At 39.5% G+C, this 20,824-nt stretch overlaps 1 protein-coding gene across 1 annotated transcript in view; it reads right to left on the reverse strand.

The window, feature by feature from the left end:
• Positions 1-278: 278 nt before the first annotated feature.
• LOC134536504 (uncharacterized) overlaps positions 279-20,824 on the reverse strand; it is a 225,934-nt gene continuing 205,388 nt past the window's right edge. The window contains exons 5-6 of the mRNA XM_063376226.1: positions 7,110-7,353; positions 279-807 (exon numbers count right to left, since the gene is read on the reverse strand). Coding sequence (XP_063232296.1) covers positions 713-807; positions 7,110-7,353 — 339 coding nt within the window. The 3' untranslated portion in view covers positions 279-712. The remainder of the gene's footprint in view (positions 808-7,109; positions 7,354-20,824) is intronic.

Here is a 20,824-nt window from a genome sequence, read left to right on the forward strand (position 1 = left end):
TTTGTAATTTTTTTAGTACTAGATTCCAAATGAAGGTTATTATTCTGTGAAATATACCTAATTGTCACTTAAATGGTTAGTAACTTTAACTGAATTAACAGTTAAATTTGCAAAAACCTACACAAATAATGTTAATTTATAAACTTACTAAATCAGCAATATATAATCAAAATATTGATCTATTAGTTTGACAAAATTCAGGAAGTGGAAGAGAAAATGGTCTCTCTTGGGTAGGTAACAGAAAACAATCATTCAAATAAATAACAAAAGTTCTTGAGTTACTAACGTTTATTTCTTAAAATATGTCTCTAATAATGTGGTGGCTGTACACACGACCTTCAGGACAAATGAAACCGTACCACGGGTTCAAATGGTAACAACAACATTCACGTTACGTTCTCCAATAGAGTTGAATTATTGACGACTATACACTTATAACTAACACATTTTTTTTTCTTTACAGTTACAGACATTTTCAACATTCTCTGCTCGTACAAAACACTGTACAGGAAAACTTTCAACAGCGAATCCACTGTGCTATCATTAAGTGCGTTGTTTACGAACAATAAAACTTTTATTTATTTTTTTTTATTTCACACATGCCTCATAAAATATGTATTAACAAGAACGGAGATGTTTGGATATGTTTAGGAAAAAAAATTGTCAATTGCTTTTCCCACAGAAACTCTTCACTCCCTTAGTTCCAGTAATGTCAAGACCTGTAGCCGTCAGACAGCAACACCAACACCAACACCAACACCAACACCAACACGCCGCTGAGAGAGCTCTTGAAGGCCGCCGCAGCAGCTGCAAAACACACAGGGCAGTGTTACGTCAACAGCGCTAAGGTCCTGATGAACATCTTACACGTTATAGATGTCTGCTTTCCAATCAATTCTTAGCATTTATGGAACCGATTGGGAAGAATTCTGTGATAGAGATAGAGACCCTACGTATTGATTTATAATACGAGCTTTTTTTTTTTAATAAGGTCTGTTTGGTCATTAAAAAAGCTCGTTAGAAAAAAGTGTTCATTGAAAGTTTTAGTTAAATAGATATCTACCTAATTTTTTTCCCACGTAACCTCTATTTAGTTCTAAGCACTTTTCGTGACTCTGCAAAAGTTTATTCAACCCCCTCTGCGTAGAAGTTCGCCGCTTGGGAATTAAACCATTCGACAACGGCAGTCTTGAGTTTTATCGTCATGAGCTTGATGACGGACCGTTCGTAGTCACCCAGAAAAAGGCCGTGGCAACATCTTCAGAGACAGTCCAGCAAACAGCAAGGAGTAACAACAGCAGCCAGTCTGTCGGATCGCCGAAGAGAGCAGGCGAGACACGCGCCAGGAAGCGCGGCTACCCGCAGTTCAAACAAGCGAAGCGGGCAGCCCACAAACAGGGGTATTACACAGGGGCTGGTGAAGAATATTTTTTACACAAAATTCTAATCACAAGGCCCGTCCTCACACGTCTGACCTCGCTCTGCTTGTGACCTGGGGTTGCTGACGAGCAGCCATGCCTGCCTGGCGTGTGACTGGCGAAGATGTCATCAGCTGGATGTTTTGCGGGGACTGGGAGGCTACGATAACTGCCCCTGTGTGCGGGCTTCCCGCTTCACTCGTCTGCACTGCGAGTAGCCGCGTTTCCTAGCTGGTTTATTTACCATGCAGAGGGGTTAAATAAACTGGTGCAGCGTTACGATAAGTGCTTAGAACTGACTGTTGATTATGTGAAAAAAAAATGAAGTAGATATGTTTTAATCTAAAACTGTTAATGAAATATTTTTCTCAATATTTTCTTTTTTTAATGATTAAACGGACCTTATTAACAAAACTCGTATAATACGATATTATCATCCTTATAAAACCAAAGCTTCTTACGTAAATGCCTTCCTTGTACACCTATTTACAAATACATTGACGGTGACACGGACCTCAGTAGTGAGAACTTTAGGAAGTTGCATATATTACCTTCGTTTCCAGACTAATATTTGAATACAATTTTAAATTAATACAAACATATTTGATATTAAACTTCTTCCTACTACTTAACTGTTATTATAATACGAGTATCAGTTTGTTTCATATATAAATATGGAGCTGAAATCATCAGGGCACTTTACTTCGAAACGGAACTGAAACTTGTAAACGACATGTTTCGCAACCACGAGCGTATTCAAAATTTAAAATGATAAAGGAGGGGAGGGGAGGAAAAAAGAGAGAGAATAGAACCTCGTTGCCTTCTGGTTGATTTTTTTTCTCCTTTTTTCTTGGAATGATAGATTTTTACAGGATTTCAAAATGACCGATGAGAGGGGGTGGGGAAAAGTGTTCTCCCATCAACACCCTCCCTTGCGTACGCCCGTGTTCGCAGCAAATAAACAACGTAGGCTCGTGAAAAATTTTCCTAATCCTCCAACAGGGAAAAAAAGAGGTAAAGCGATAGAGAGGTATGCCTCCCATCAAGGCGAACTGGGAATGTTACCCAGAATACAAAAAAAACTTGGTGATGCTCTAAAATGAATATTTTTAGTTAGGCAATTAAGTGAAACTGCCGTCTGTGATACATGTTGAGCCAGTTTGTTGACGTTAGTTTCTTACTTATATGATCACAGTGATTAAAATTGGGGAGTAATCGGCCTTGTTCTATAATATGAAAATATCCTAGCATTTTACTGGCGTTATTTCTAGGAAACAAGGAACACCGAAAACCAAATGGCCTTACTGCCGTGTCTTCTGTATTGCGATCCTGTGTGCCACCTCTCTGCATTCCTTTCGGAAACAGGATTGCAACGGGGCGATGGAAATGTGATATTTTCACTCTTTCCAGGCATCTGCCAAATTGTTACCTTTTTAAATTACTTGTTGTATGGCATAAGGAACAATATTTTAACAGTTAGCTCTCCAAGAGTCATATATTTAACGTAATTCAAAATTGTAATTCGGCGAAGTACTAATTTTAAAAAAAATGTCACAAACACCAATATTTCTTACAGTAAAACTCAGGAGATAAAATGTGCTGGAAAATTTTAACTAAATAATTATCCAACTCTCTAAAGAGTGACATAATATTTTATATTTCTATGTAAAATAAGCGTTCAATGTTGGGAACATCAATCTGTTACTGAGTGAACGATTCTTGTGCCCGTGTACGTGGCACCAAACACGTCTACCATTCAGCAATTTAAAAGTCAATGGCATTCCAAAACAAACACGTTATTAAAAAAATATATTATGTACCAATAGATTTTACTGAGTTCATAATTTAATGTGCACTTCAATTTCGTGAAAAATCTTAAAAATTTGAAAACCGGGCTTAAAAAGTCCCCTAAATGTAACTCCTCCACGAATATTTTATCTATTTATGACAATTAATATATTAAACTATAAAATAGTCTAACGTTGGAGCAACTAACAATAATACAACTGGGATTTCTTATTTCGAGGGGGGGGGGGATTGTGTGAAATTATACAATTATAATGCTAATTTCATCTCTGCCTGTTGTAGAAACTATTTTTGTGACTTTTTTGTTTATAAATTGAAAATAAAAAATGTACTCATATTTACTAAAAAATTATTTACTATATGAGTATTTAATATTTTAGTAAAATTCATAAAGTTATCTGAACATCACAGATGACCCCCTGTACGGGCACGACCAAGGACAGTGTAAGTGGACGCATTGGAATAATCGATGCATGGTTCAATCACCACATAGGCAGGACGTTATAGCATGTCGCAGGCTGAAAATAAAAATCAGGATTACGGTATAGGGGATAAAAAGGACACGCAGCCAGTGTGGCTAGAAGGGGAACGCGATAGCCGATCGATAGGCAGCTGTTAAACAGGAAGCGGTCCGACAATCATCTCTCTGTGTGGCAACTGTCTGAAACCGCAACTGACCGACAGGAGCTTATGCAAAGCGACAGCTAGCGTCAAGGCAGCTCATCGACAGGCATGTATCCAAAATGGCTGCATGATCGACAATAACGCTAGCCGACAGACAGCTTTCAGAAAAGGCAGTTGATAAGAAGTCGTTCATCAGACAACCGTGAAAATTTAAATTGTGTAGAAATAAAAAAAATACACATTGAAGGTGATGCGCTTAGCCAATGGTGTGAGAACACAGACTTAGAGAGCCATAGATCAACAATGTGTACATATGCAATATCAATATGGTGATTGACGAAGATAAGAATGGCGACGATAATGCAATTTCCAAATCTTGACCTCACATTTGTTATTTTTTTAACATGAAGCCAGTATTTAAGCCTTATTAATGAGAAAATATAATTTTACGAATAAACACGAAATAATTTCCAAGTACAAACAGATCAAGCTCGAAGTACTTTGGATCAAATGCACATTGTCAAACGTAAAGATTTGGACAGTCAGTCGCTAAACTAGGCAGGCAAGAAAATTATCTTGCGAGACATGAAATTCACAGCCTAACCCCGGAGTCGGAGATTTTGCAGCTGTTGGAAGAAGCCGCGTGGCAAGGCACGGAAAAGTAATGATCCATTTCATGCAATTTGTGTTTGCATGTCCCAAGTTGCAAGAGTATCCAGAGCAAATGGTGGTGGGCGAAGTGGTTTCAGATGATGTGGTCACACACCGTTGCTGTTGTATGAAAGTATTTAACATGTTAAACTCGGAGACTTAAGCATCACACTAGTTTAACTCATTTTGCATCGGACGAACCGCTGTCATTTTCAAAGTACTTCAAACAAAAAACCCCGTACTGTGCAAGTGAATATTTGGTTCTCCATATAGACTGGAATGTGGGAAAATATCCTAGGTATAGGGTGGTAGATGAACGAGGTCACGGACGATGCATAGTTGGGTCTCCTGGTAGGCAGAATGTTTAAGCAGGAAATATCCGGAGCACATTACTAACAGAGAAGTCGTAGAAAATGTGGCTGGACGTTACGTGGTGGTTAGTGGGGATATGTTAATTGTGAAAACAATGTGTCAGTTCAGGCAGAAAGTTTAAGTGTGGTAGTTGGCGGAGTTGCCCACATGTAAACATCATATCTAAGTGTACAGTTAGATATCCTGGTAGGCAGGCTGGTTATGTAAGGAGTACCAGGAGCACACGACTGTGGATGCATAGGTCGTTTATGATGTTGGCCATACTGCAATGGTTTTTGAAGATATCTAACATGTTAACACTCTGTGCTACTGTACAGAAATACAGTATGGTTAAGCAAGGGATATCAGTAGCACAGTATTGCGACCGGAGAGGTCGTGTACGATGTGGTTGTTTGGACATATTATAGTGGTTAGTGGAGGTATTTAACACATAAGCATTCTGTATCAGTGCTCAGTTATGTCACCTGGTGTTAAGCAAGACGAGACCGAAGCACAGGCCCGAAAGAGAAACCACAGACAGCATGGTCGAGCGTACTGTGGTGTTGGTGGAGGTATTAAAAATTGTAAACAACCGGTATCAGTGCATAGTTAGGTCTCCTAGAAGGCAGGAGGGTTAAACGAGGTGTATCCATTGCACAGAACTGAGAGTTCGTTGACAGTGTGCTGGCGAAGGTATTTAACAGGTAAACATTCCGTGACAGCGCACAGTTAGGTCTACTGGTTGGCTAGATAGTTAAGCAATGTTATCCGGAGCAAGGTACTAAATGATAGGTCGTAAGCCATGTGGTTGTACGTACTGTGATGTTAGGGAAGGTGTTAAACATGGGAACTCCTAGCCTAGGGTCTCCTGGTAGACAGGGTGGATGCGCAATAAGTACCTGGAGCACAGTACCGAAAGATAGGTGGAGGCAGTGTGGATGTACATAATGTGGTGTTAGGGGAGGTGTTTAAACTCGGGAACTCCTAGCCTAGAGTCACCTGGTAGACAGGGTGGGTGAGCAATGAGTATCCAGAGAACATTATCGAAAGATAGGTGCAGGCAGTGTGGCTATACATACTGTGGTGTTAGGGGAGGTGTTTAAACACGTTAACTCCTAGCCTAGAGTCACCTGGTAGACAGGGAGGGTGAGCAATGAGTATCTGGAGCACAGTACTGAAAGATAGGTGCAGGCAGTGTGGTTATACATACTGTGGTGTTAGGGGAGGTGTTTAAACTCGGGAACTCCTAGCCTAGAGTCTCCTGGTAGACAGGGTGTGTGAGCAATGAGTATCCGGAGCACAGTACCGAAAGATAGGTGCAGGCAGTTTGGCTATACATACTGTGGTGTTAGGGGAGGTGTTTTAACATGGGAACTCCTAGCCTCAGTGCATAAAAGGTTCTCCTGGTAGACAGGGTGGGTGAGCAATGAGTATCCGAAGAACAGTACCGAAATATAGGTGCAGGCAGTGTGGTTGTATATACTGTGGTGTTAGGGGAGATTTGTAAATACGTCAACTCCTAGGAAGGGTCTCCTGGCAGACAGGGTGGGGGAGCAATGAGTATCCGGAGCACAGTTCTGAAAGATAGGTCGTAAGTTGTGGCTGTACATACTGTGGTGTATCGGAGGTCCAATGCATATTAGGGTCTCCTGGTAGACCGGGTGGGTGAGCAATGAGTATCCGGAGAACAGTTCTGAAAGATAGTTGCAGGCAGTGTGGCTATACATACTGTGGTGTTAGGGGAGGTGTTTAAACTCGGGAACTCCTAGCCTAGAGTCTCCTGGTGGACAGAGTGGGTGAGCAATGAGTATCCGGAGCACAGTACTGAAAGATAAGTGCGGGCAGTGTGGCTGTATGTACTGTGGTGTTAGGGGAGGTGTTTAAACACGGGAACTCCTAGCCTCAGCGCATAAAAGGTTCTCCTGGTAGACAGGGTGGGTGAGCAATGAGTATCCGGAGCACAGTACTGAAAGATAGGTGCGGGCAGTGTGGCTGTACATAATGTGGTGTTAGCGGAGGTGTTAAAACACGGGAACTCCTAGCCTCAGCACATAAAAGGGTCTCCTGGTAGACAAGGTGGGTGAGCAATGAGTATCCGGAGCACAGTACTGAAAGATAAGTGCGGGCAGTGTGGGTGTACGTACTGCGGTGCTAGGGGAGGTGTTTAAACACGGGAACTCCTAGCCTAGGGTCTCCTGGCAGACAGGGTGGGGGAGCGCACAGGAGGCAGAGGCGAGCGGAGAGGCAGTCCGCACGTACCGCGGCTATTGGCGAGCCGCTCCTGCGCCAGCTTCTGGTTGCTGGGGTCGGCGAGCGCCGGCCGCACGGCGCGGTCCCACGACTGGCCGGCCACCGTGGAGGAGCAGCGCAGCTCGACGGCGGCGCCCGGCTGCCTGAAGTGGCGCTCCTCCAGCTTGAACCTAAGCGCCGCGGAGCGCGTGTACAGGCCCTCCTGGTCGGGGCCCTGCTGCCGCGAGTGGTCCTCCACGAACATGGGCTCCACCTGCCGCACACATACACACGTGCCGCCGGCATCTCGTCACCTCTCGCACCTCTCGCACTTCTCACACCTCTCACACCTCTCACACCTCTCACACCTCTTCCAACAAGCACACTCTCTTTCCCATGTCACATCAAGTACATCACCACAGATGAGCCTCTCACACCTCTTCCAAAAAGCACACTCTCTTTTTCCATGTCACACGAAGTACATGAAGTTATCTTTATCACCACATATGAGCCTCTCACACCTCTTCCAACAAGAACACTGTCATTTTCAAGTCACATGTGATCCATTAAGTTATCTTTATCACCACATGTGAGCCTCTCACACCTCTTCCAACAAGCACACTGTCTTTCGCAAGTCATATGTGATCCATTAAGTTTTCTTTATCACCACATATGAGCCTCTCACACATCGTCCAACAAGCACGCTGTCTTTTACAAGTCACATATGAGCCATTATTTATCTTTATCACCACAGATGAGCCTCTCACACCTCTTCCAAAAAGCACACTCTCTTTTTCCATGTCACACGAAGTACATGAAGTTATCTTTATCACCACATATGAGCCTCTCACACCTCTTCCAACAAGAACACTGTCATTTTCAAGTCACATGTGATCCATTAAGTTATCTTTATCACCACATGTGAGCCTCTCACACCTCTTCCAACAAGCACACTGTCTTTCGCAAGTCATATGTGATCCATTAAGTTTTCTTTATCACCACATATGAGCCTCTCACACATCGTCCAACAAGCACGCTGTCTTTTACAAGTCACATATGAGCCATTATTTATCTTTATCACCACAGATGCGCCTCTCACACCTCTTCCAACAAGCACACTGTCTTTTCCATGTCACATGAAGTACATGAAGTTATCTTTACCACCACAGATGCGCCTCTCACACCTCTTCCAACAAGCACACTGTCTTTTTCCACATAACATGAAGTACATGAAGGTATCTTTATCACCACATATGCGCCTCTCACACGTCTTCCAACAAGCACACTGTCTTTCCCATGTCATATGATGTACATGAAGTTATCTTTATCACCACAGATGAGCCTCTCACACCTCTTCCAACAAGTACACTGTCTTTCCCATGTCACATGAAGTACATGAAGTTATCTTTATCACCACAGATGCGCCTTTCACACCTCTTCCAACAAGCACACTGTCTTTCCCATGTCACATGTGATCCATTAAGTTATTTTTACCACCACCAATGCGCCTCTCACACCTCCTTAGGCAAGGACACTGTCTTTTCCATGTCACACGAATTTCATGAAGTTATCTTTATCACCCCTGATAACCCCCTGGTTGTAGTTTGCACTATGTTACTGCTCCATTGATGTACGGACTCGACCAAGGACAGAGTAAGTGGACGCACTGGGATAGTCGGCGCATGGTTCAGTCACCGAATAGGCAGGACGTTACAGCATGTCACAGGCTGATAACAAAAGGCCATCTGTTCAGTACGTCACACGTCCGTCCGTCATCCGTTCATATTTTCCCTCATACACGTTGATGAAAAGTTGATTTATAAGAAAAATTCTCTTGTTTGGTTATATATGTTTTAACATTCATGTAAGCTAAGCAATTGTAACTCATTAACTCAATATTTTTCTCTCTAGTATTTATTTCAACATTTTTAGAGCTACACTTCTCTGAATCGTTCGATTTTACTTTCAAACACACAGCCTTAAAAATTAGGTCAAAACATACTTAAAATATTATGTAAACATATAGAGAATTAAAAAAAAAAAGTCATTAGAACTTCCAATATAGTAAAATTTGCCACGCACAACACTTGCAGACATCCGTCAAAAGTATGAAGTTACCAAGCTTCCGACGGACGGATGAAATTCTTGGGGCCATATGATTGGCTGAAGGTCGCGTGATTGACGGACGTATGACGTACGGAAGGAGGCGATGGACTATTGTGATTTCCGGCTCAAAAGGTCTCAAATGTGACAGTTCTCAAAACCATTACCAATGGCACCCTTTACAAAAATGTCCCTTGCAAAGTCTCTCATGATGTTTTTTTTTATGACCACCATTGTCAGAACAGCACTGGCAGAAAAACACGTAGATAAAGGCTACAAATATTTTTGTGAAACGACGAATTGGAGGCGAGTTATGGCACTGATTAAACAAACGCATTGCTATCGAGGATTCAGTCAAGTAGGAGTATAATGTTTTCTTGCGTGCCAAGGAGCACTACTTATATGTGACGGAGGATATTGACAAATGAAAATATCTTGTAAACAGTTTATATGAATATGCCCATTACAATTTTTACATGGCCACCAACAATTAACTGCGCGCGCGACAAACACGTAAAAAAATTATCAATCTGTTGTGGGCTCAACCATTGTTCACGCATTATTGGTCTCGTGGTTATTAGCGATTCCATTCTGACTTTATTTTTTTTAAAACAAGAAATTTCGACCGGTACTATCACTGAAAATAAAACGTTTTTTTACGTCAAAAAAATTCTAATGGTGGTGACTTGATTTGTGCCGGATTACAGAACATTCCGAACCCAACAATGCCGGATTAAAGAAAGCAGACCCTCAACGTGGACCACGCTAGCCAGAGGACTGGTGGAACCCACACAGGCCAGTAGACTATAGAAGCTGGCAGCGAGCCTTCCAGTGAAGGATGGAGGCGATCAGACACGCATCGCAAGCATCATTACTCCGTTACGGGTTTTTAGATTGGCCATTGTGCATTCGCGGGGTTCTCAAGGAGTTTTTTTTTACAATCATTCATTTCACTTCAGGTGTTTGTTTGTCCGCTTAGATCCAATTCATACCACCTCCCCTTGAACTAGATAGCTGGAATTTACCACACCGTTTCAGTTCTTAAGACGATAAACGTATTTTCATCGAACAGATTCCGCCATTTTTAATTTTGGGCCACCATATTGAAAATCTGTTATTATTACCAAATAAATTAGGAATTTTTTTAATTTGTAAAAAAATATCAAGAATTTGTAATAAAACTTTTATAAAAACTGATTACGCCATTTTGAATTGTTTGAAATTTTTAAATTCAAAATTTTTATTGAAAAAAATTGGTGATAATATATTAGAAATAAAATTATTTCTATTAAAATATATGGAATGGCCTATATCTATTTCATATTTAAACTCTTTTACCAACTTAACATAATATTTTCAGCAACGTAGTTTAATTGGAGTTGAGAAACCAATATCCTTTCTCATTTTTAAGCATACATATTTGTCAGAATAAATTTTAAAATTCTGATTATTAACCGGAAGAATAAACTAAAACCAGCTAAATGTAGTCAGTGGCGTGGAAACCGTAAGTGAAAGAGCATATTCAGAGTATAGCAGTGAAGATACATTGTGTGCATGCATAGAGCCAATACGATATGATATGAGGCTTTGAGTAAAAATAACCATTTTTAACTGAATGTTAAGTGATAATAACTATTGTATACAGTATTATAAGCAAAAATATCCATTGTCCTTTGAATTAGTATTTATTTATATATATTATATCCTATACATGTTTCCAAACTTAGTATTACATTTACGTTGTTTATTTGTTGGTTTTCAAATGCTTCCACAGCATTAATATTCAATCAATAAACAATAGTATTTTCATTTTTTTTTACCTCATGAATTGATTTTTTGCAAAAACAACTTCAATCCAGAACCAAAAAAGTATCAAGCCTTTTTGCTTAACTATATTTGGATATTAATGTTGATTAAAACATCAAAAACGAATAAGGAGATTTAATTGTTACAGCATAAGATTCCCATAATATAAATACCAAGGAGCAAGGAGGAACATTTTTGTTTCCACTAATTTTTTTTTATTTAGGACAGTGGTTGATTTTTTTAAGAGCTCTTCAATTTAAACTGATATATATATATATATATATATATATATATATATAACTCTTTCAGTCACACTTGGACAGTTCCTAAGATGTACCTAGTTGTAATTTTTTTATTATAAATAAACTACTTTTGGCATTTTGTGTGTTAATAATATTAAGTTGTTATTAATATACATTAAAGTTTAGTTAAATTATAATATTTAATAAAAGTCAAAACAAATTTTTATTTCATAGCGATACAGTATGATGTCCACCAGAATGTAGGTTCACCTTAACCCAAGCATTCAAGGTTTGATTAACTCAATGTATCATTTCGATTAAAATTGTCCACTAAAGTGGACGAATGGCCTGAAAGGGTTAGCTAAAGAATTAACTTATTCCTAAAAGTTTTCCTGTAAAAAAAAAAATTACACCATTTTTCAGTCCCTTAGTTATACCTGTCTTCCAGATTTTCCCTGGCTTCCGTATTTTCCCTGTCTGCAGGAACCCTGCTCGGTGACCTTTGCAAGAGGCTTAATTTTCGAGAGAGCGAAAAAGGGGGGGGGGGGGGTGTGGCCTGAAATCCATTCGCCCTTGGTCTTCGTGGACCATACTCAGTTTCCGAACAACTGCAGTGCGGAGATGAACTACCACGAGGCTTAGCGCTATCTCTATGAAATACTTGCGGATATCTATCAAGATGAATAAGCCCCAATTAACTATATGTAAATTTTATGTCCACTGAACCTATGGAAGGATTCGTTTGGTTAGAAATCACCTCCAGAAAGCCGATTTCGGGAGTTCTAGCCCAAAGGCTTATTACAGGCGCGAATACAGAGGGAAGGGTTAAATGGGTCATGAACCATTCCCCCCCTTCCCTCCTTTTCCTTCTACCGGTCGCAAATCCTAAAAACTATGTATCGTTGTAAATTTGAACCCTAAAATTCATAATGATGATCTTATATAATGCACTAATATGTTTTGTGCAACTATGAAATCAGTGGCCTATTAAAAATAGGTATCGCATATCAATAGAAAAGCCAATGGATATTTTGTATAGTATTTATGTATATTGTTGCGAGGCTGCAGGATATTAGAAAGGCAAGTCACTCCGGCGCGCATCCCGAGATCACCGTCGAGCGAAGTGGCGTAACTAGGACGCCGTTGTTCTTGCAGCTTCGAGTGTTGAGTCGAGGGACTTAGAGGACGCGACACTTCGGTGGGCTACGAGATAGGTTCATATTGGTGATCACATTGGTTGATTTTTTATTTTCACTAAAGTCGTGGTAGCGGATGCACGTATAATAAGCAGTGTGATGTGTTCCGTCTGTAGACCGCCATAGTGAAACCTGGGTAAAAGACGGAGACATGCCTGCGGAGGGCGGGGTGACGAGAATACTTGGAGAGTGAAGTGAATAGGGTGAGTGACCCTTTGGCGAGCGATAGCGGGCGACGAGAGACGGGCTTCAAGCGCGTATATCGTAGCATCTGGGACGGTTTCACGACGCGGTAGTCGAGTGAGCAGTGCAAAGAGATTTGTTGGGACCAAATTTCGTGGTACGAGACGAACATCAGAGAGAGCCACTGTCGTGCCGGCCTCTAGTGGGTGGAGTAAATAGAGGATTTATGAAAGTATGATTATTTTTGTGGATAAACATTTAGATTGTTGTAATTTAGGGTAAAATAAAGTGTAGATTAAAGTTAGTAAATAAAATTTTAATTAATTTATGTCATACTTTCAGACAAGTTTTTCTACACTCGTAATATTTTAAAGGGGTTGCTTGTTAATTTTTTTTTTCATACAAATCTACAGAAACGCTTCTATCTCGAAGAAATTCTACACATTTGACCTTCGTTACACGTGTACGTCACTGTCTACGCGAGATTTCGAAAAAAAAAACATACGTTAAAGCATAATCTTGACGAAATTACGTTATTGTGTTGTTGAAGGTTTCTTCCTATTCTTGGCAACGGCTATTGCATTGGTGGATTTTATTTTTCAACATAGACGCTACACTGACGTACTCAGGAGGAGAGTGCGTGTAATAAGGGTCCGTTGCATAGCCAGCTACTTGAATGTATTGTGTGAAATTTTTGTAAACGGAATCAAATCGATAAAAAAATATATATTTGTTGTTACAGCGTGGTGGGTTATCGTCGAAAGGATTCGGAAATCCTTCACGACTAATTTATAATTAAATGCAGCCTTTAAACTAAAGAAACTTTTGGTTGAGGCTGCATCGGTAAATGAAACATATTTACTGGTCGTAAAAATCTTTGTCTGGCTCGGTGATCGCTCACGTGAGAAAGTTGGAAACTCAGTAATTTTTGCTCGAAGCCGACGCCGAATTCTGGTCTCCCTGAGATGCGACCGGCCGCATCTTTGCCGCCCAGGATGATAAATGCTTCGGGCACAAAGGCCGACAGCTTTCCGGAAGCGAATGGACACGTCAGACCAGACATCGCCTCCTTTCTCCTCCCCCCCCCCCCCTCCACAACCCAACACGTCCCATCTCCTTCCTTTGGCCGAAGTTGGTTGTTCGGGCAAGTTCGTCGCCGGGAGTTCGTTATTGAAACGAGACTTAGGGGGTGCGCCCAAGTTCCGGTTACTCGGACCCCCTTTCAGAACGTCGAGGAACCGTCGACTCACGCGCACCCTCTATCCGCCCCCCTGTATACCCCTTCCCGCCCCCCTCCCTTGTCGGCGAAACCTAATTTACTTGTGCCCAACTTCGCCGACGTGAAACTCCCCGCGTCAAAGCACTTCGACCGTTGTTCCATAATTTCATGTTTTCCTTTGTGACGTTATCAATCGGAGCAATTTTCAAAACACGATGCAGCACAGAGTTTGCAACAGTCATGTGACGGCATACTGTGACGTGGTTGACCTCACCATCGCCATATTGTTTGGCCCAAAATATTGTGTAACTGGTGCTCGATAACGTACGATGATGACTTGTAAGTATGAATCAGAGAATCTTCGTCGTTAAATATAGTCACTGCAAACACTAAGCTTCAGCCTTTGTTAAGGGCAGCTTAACAATATGCCGCAACGATTAGTTGAAGGGGAGAAAAAAGGCTTGTCACGCGTACCATGTGATCATACAACCGTGACCTTTCACTGTGACGTAATAATCTTGGTGCGAAAAAGACAAGCACACATAATTACGCAATTAAATAAAAACGCAAACAGCAAAGATACCGTAGAACTATAGACTATGTATGAATATAGTCTTCGCCAATGGAAATTTTGAAATTAATATCCCTTTATAGGAGCATAATTGACAGGTCTATATGCGTACTGTGGTATCTATACCTAATCAGTTCATCGCAGTCAGGTATTGTTTGTGTTGGAATCGTTAATATTTCAACCCTTTAGAACAAACAAAACAAGGATGTAAAATTCCGAAGGCAAAAAAGTGCTTAATTCATTTTATTTTACTTTTATTATTATCATTATCTCAAGCTTCTCAAGTTGAAATTTAGAAATGCACTCACAAATTGTTTTTCTAATTCTACAATCCAAATTATTTTCAATAAATAAAAAAAAACTATTGTAAAGAAACATAATAATTTTAATTGTTTGTTTCACGAAATAAATTTACTAAATAAATACAAATCTGAATATTTATTTAAAATAATTGCAATTAAAAGTACAATATCTTGGGGAACAATTATATGAGAGATACCAATAAAAAATTAACACAACTAGCAAAATCAAGAGTAGTCAGTGTTGAATTTTTTAATGTACTTTTCTTCCAATATATTTCTTGTTATATTTTTATCCCCAATCTCTTATTTACAAATACTACATATTCGATGGTATTTTAAAATTCGAGAATTTGACAACCCCTTTCTTATTAAATAAATCTTTATGCCATTCGGCAATATTTTAAGTAGTCTGTAAATATTCCTGTATTATTGTAAAATTTATTGCCTAATGGTGTTACTTTTTATTTATCCTTGACCACGGGTTGAAATTAATGGCCAGAAGATGTCAACTGATGCACCGAGTTCAACTGGTAACCAGCCGTCTAAAATAGTGTGCATCAATCCCCAGTCAATTGTTGCAAATGATCTCTGCGCACTTTGACCTGCAAGTCAACAAAAGGAAATTTCTGCACAACTATGATGGGCAGCTTCCAAATCGGTATTAGGAAGTCACGTGCCGTGGAAATATTTGCAGTAAAAAACTTTTTCAAATCTGCAAATTAATGTTCTGAATCAGAGGCATATCAAGCTCAAAATTGAAAGTTTTTTTTGAATGATGGGGAAGGAGGGGAAAGATTTTCTGAATTCAACCTTTTTCGTGTTATTACGTTTTTCAGGTAGGACTATATATAATACTTTTCATAAATATCTCTATTTCGTAATTGCCTTTTTTGAAAAGTGTTGAATTTCCCACTACCAACCAGTTACTAAAACCTTTTGGATATTTGTTGGTGAAATACATCATTAACTTCATTTAATTATTACACTTAAAACCAAGGAGGGGGCGACTGCCTGGATACGCCCTGATTCTGGAGAACACATCTTACAAGATGAGCTCAGACTACAATCCCTTGGATAAAGTAGTTTCGAGTTTGGTTTAGTGAAGGAAAATTTATGAACTACGTTTAAATGTTAGGTTGGGTGGGTTTGGCATAAAATACCGCCACGGTACTTATTACAACTAAAGGTTAATTGGTTCTATACATTTTGGATAAAAATAATAATTTGTCATTACTTGATTTTAGTACTTTAACTGAAAAACCTGGCTCTATGATGTTACAGGTGCAATTGAAATTTCCTTAAAAAATGGACTAACATATAAAGCGGTAATTATTTTGTTACATCTGTAACCATAGTCAATTTCAAACAACTGTTTATTCTAATTGATGTAAAATAATATTTTTTTTTAGATCTGCATCCGAAAAACAAAACATTTTGAAACACACTATATACCCTGCTAATTGGTTTTTATTTCGTCTGCAATATAATTATTAATAAAAGGATCAAAAATAGTAGGAATCTCCGTACATTAAATTTAAATCTGTACTGTTAAGGTGCTGTCGATAAGTGAAAAGGAACAGATGGACATCTGGGGGCTTATTAATATATTTATTTTTTCAAAAAAAAAAGGTTGTTTTATAGGTTATGGTACATTCTTGACAGTTTCATACTCTTAGGATTTTTCGTGACGTCACTATATAATGAAATTATTTTAAATCTATCGTTTCTGAACAAGAGGGCATTACGTTACCGGAACTAAGATAGTTTGTTTTTAAATTATATTTTATAAGTACGATATAAATTTGATTTTCGAAGTGAACCTTTGTTATAGGCGGAAGGATAGGTAGTTGCGAGTAGTGTAGCTGCATTGCTATTTGGCGCCTTGATTGTCCCACTTGCATTTCTATCAAATATCTTCATGGGGAAATTATGAGAAACTGATAAGAAATTCGTGAGACAGTTGATTGCAGCGAACCTGGCAGCGTGAAGTGTACCTACGTTTATAAGTGCGTAAAACCAGTTACATTTGTAGCATCTGGAGTATACCGTAGCTAAAAAAGCATAGATAATTGATGTATGGATAGCTCACCTGAGTGTCTAATATTGAAATTGCAATGCAAATGGTATGATCTTTTGATGAGTTTTCTCAACGACAGTTACTTCATACACTCTTTACTATTATATATTTGAATGCGCTCTACTTTTTTTCTTTTTAAATGTTTCAAGTATTTTCATAATTATTAAAAATTACAATCACAAATTTTCAGGTTAAACTTAATGGGGTTATAAATCTGTATGGGGTTAAAACTCTGTGTGGAGTTACAAATCTAATTGCCGAGACTAGGACCTAGTTTCCTGAAGTAGTTTTGGGCCCAACCGCTTGATAGTAGCTCTAACACAGCTACAGTGATTGTGAGAAGTAATGCATAAGCTATTATCAAGCAAAAGAAAAGTGAAAAAAAATATTTCACTTTAATTTGGTTGCCACATACGTTTTGTTGTAACGCACCAAACATTTGTTATCTCCTACTCATTTATATAGAACACGCTTTTTTTTATTACAAAACAATATGAAGTGTTTTTTTCCACACAGTTAAAATCACTTTTACTTAGCAATTAGTCGTCAAATAATTAAATTGACTTTAGAAAACACAAAATTTTGGGTTTGAACCACCAACCCAAGATTTTTGTTGCTAGTAGTTTATGGGCCAACCCAACAGTTAGCGTCACATGTCAGGCAACACCATGGTCTCAGTTTCCACCGTAAAAGACGCACTTCTATATCTCCCTCTTTGTTCCATCGCTGAGGGGCTTGCCAGTGAGTTACTTCTGGTTGCTGAATGGGATAAGGGTGTAGTAGTGGTTTAGATGCTGGGATGTGTTCCCACAGCCTCACGCCATAGCCTCTCCCCAAATACCTACTTCTGAGCCATGCTGAGGTGGTGTATCCACTTTTCTCGCCACGCGAAATCAGTTGCACTAACCTGTGCGTACATGCTGGACATGTAAGGGATAATTATTTTGGTGCGTAATTAATTCTTGCACAGATAAGGGATTAAAATTTATATCCGTCTACCGCTTTCACAACGCACGGTAAACGTAACAAAGGGAAACAGATCCAATTGAATTTTACAGTTACGACGAAAAAATTAATAAAACTAAAAAAAAGTGGTGAGATACATAATCAACTAAAATAGAATACTTGTAACTATTGTACTGTAAAAAAAGCTTAAATTTTTTAAAACATAAGAAACATGGTTGACATCTCAGTTTCAATTGGTCGCAAGAAATAACGTAAATGTAAGAGTTGGGCTTTGCCGTGCTAATACGTACGGGTATGCATACTTGCTGTTGTATGTACTCCGTTGTGTGAGATGCGTCTAGGATTACGTGATCCGTCTCCACTTCCGTGTCTTTGTAGAATGGGCCTTAGCTTGAGACTCAGTTTTTTTAGCCCGCCAATACACAGCGAATTTGGATGTCCTAACACAGAACCCAAGGCCTTTATTGGCCCCGCCTGTTTGAGCACACGTGCAGTGTGCAAAGCTTCATAAGAAACCACTGTATTTAAAAATTCTCAAGATATCCGAGTGGGCTCTGTTTAGGTGAAAAGCTTTAAAGAATGCTTTGAGAGCGAATGGGAAGATTTGTTTCCGTATTTCGTTTATAAACTGTAATTTTAAGACAGTGAAAATGTCTAAAAACGCGTGTTTCCAGAATAAATTTTTAGTAATGAAACGCCCATTAAAGAATCTCGAAAGCACCCCATGGGCCCTGCATTACAGATTTATCTTCATTTATCCACCATTCTTTGTTATAATTACTGCTAAAATTCCATAGTTGTCCTATGCACGACGAAAAGGCCTTGCGCTTAGAAGCGATACTGTGTTAGATGCACCAGCAAGCGTCATACTTATCATCCCAACTCACCAACACAGATACACGTTTGACTAGGCGGGCATTTACGGGAGTCACGAGTATATAAAATAAAAATAAATAACTATTATTGGGTTTTTGTGTATAAAATATATCAACGATTTAATGATAGTGTTTTTGATATTATTAGCCTCCAAGTATAGAGTTTTGAAAATTTTTTTTCTACGTTTACCAAATTAAAGCGTACACTGATCCACAACAACTGAAACTGTTCAAAAAATTCCTGTAAAAAAAAATCCAGACGATGTGTGGTTCACACGAATACACATCAGTTTATGTAAACGTAACCTTTGGTAAGCGTATATCCGTCAGAGATGAAAAACTTTACGAAAAAATAATTTCCCACCGGATTCCGCGGGTGTCATGCGATGATGTCCCAAGTCGCCCGGCGGAGGAGAGTCTTGGTTATGCAACCGGCGACGCCCTCTGGGAAGCGAGTCTAGACCCTGGGCAAGGGGTGAAGGGGGGAGGGAGTAACGGGTCTGATTGCGAGCCTGCCACCCTCGCGATATAAATTCATTGTGTTCCCCGACCCCTTCCGGCCGCGACAAGGGGGGGGGGGGGAGAGTAGCGTCTCTGGGAGGGGGTGGTTCGTGGTCCATGCGGGTGGTTAATGAAATGTGCTCGGCGAAGATGTAGACATGGAACTTCGCAATCAAGCCCCTCCTCGCTTCGACCCCTTCCCCCCCCCTCTCCTCACCACCGCATCAACCAACAAACCCCCCCTCCCCCTCGTGTGCGGACAAGCTTGTGTTTGCTCCGACACTAGCCAGGGCGCGCGCGGGCGTCATAGGCGACCCCTACCTAGCGTAGGGGTTGATGTAGGGGGGGGGGGGGGAGAGTGTACACACATGGAGTAATTGCCGAGGTCTCACGCTACGGCGCTCGCGTCCACGCGTTAAGGGGTGTGCCTTCCGTTTCAGATCATGATTTTGTATTTACGTTGGTCGCATACAGACTTCTATACCTTTTTTAATTGTTTTACTGTTTAAGAAGTGAAAATTATATATATGTATCGCGAAATTTGTATTTTTTTTTAAATAGCTGCCAAATTTACAATATTTTGTTTTTGTTTTTTAGGGAGTACAAAAAAGAATAATTAAATGGATTACACATAGGGTTTGCAAGTCTGTTTATATATATATATATATATATATATATATATATATATATAGCTTAGCTGTCTAAATTCGCACAAATTTGAGAATTTTAAAAGGCCAAGTGAAAATCAATAACATTTTCTATACTAAATTCCTAGCATTTCTTAAAGTAACCAGATGTGAGCTTTTCCGTTAAACCTATAGAGGTTTTAGTTCTGTTTTACAATTTTGTATCCTATTTTTAGACCACAATAAACGTTAAAAATTTAAATTAGCAAAATAAAATGGCAAGATAAACATTTTTCATTTCAAGGAATTTAAACGATTGAAAATTTCAAATAGGTTTACCAGCGTTTCCCTTAAAAACAAAATAATGATGTGAAGTATGACGCACTAGCTCCAGAAACAAAACTCCAGGGGCGCTAAAGCTAATTTAAAATTCGTACGTTTTCATTTTCAACATTCAATTCAAACATGCAATTCAATTGCAAATTCAACTTTCGTTAAATGCACGCGTTAGTTTTAAGTGTCCGTTGAATGGCTCGGCCTATCTACGTACAGTAGCTGTTCCATTTCTAATTAATTTTTACCCTGGCAGTGAAGAATTCAGAGATTTGCTTTGAAAGGGGCACCCATCAAACTGAAATCCCATGATTTTCATACTTAACCATTTTATTTTACTAATGCGATTGCTTTATTTCATAGTTGAACTACAAATGGGTTTAATCTTGTAAGCACAAGCAGCTGTGCAAGAAATAACACCTTGATGATTATCTGGGTATTATCCCCTGTGGTGGCAGTGCTGGCCCTATACATTGCGCGGCTCTAGGCCACTTGTCTCCGGAGAGGAACCTTACCGGTAGGCCTGGAAGGAGGGGGGGAGGTAATGGAATAGTTTTGATAAAAGGTAGGTTCGAGGGCCTTCCCAAAGAGACTTTGAAACACAAACCCTCCAAAAAAAAAAAAAAACCTCAAAGCCAACATTAACCTTTAATTTCGACCATGTTTTTGCAAACTTGTTTTAAGAAATGTTGATATTCTTGTTAATTGCACTCAGGTTGGTTTTTATAAATGCTAACGATAAAAA

This window comes from Bacillus rossius, chromosome 11, assembly GCF_032445375.1.
Source record: "Bacillus rossius redtenbacheri isolate Brsri chromosome 11, Brsri_v3, whole genome shotgun sequence".
Classification (NCBI taxonomy): Eukaryota; Metazoa; Arthropoda; class Insecta; order Phasmatodea; family Bacillidae; genus Bacillus; species Bacillus rossius.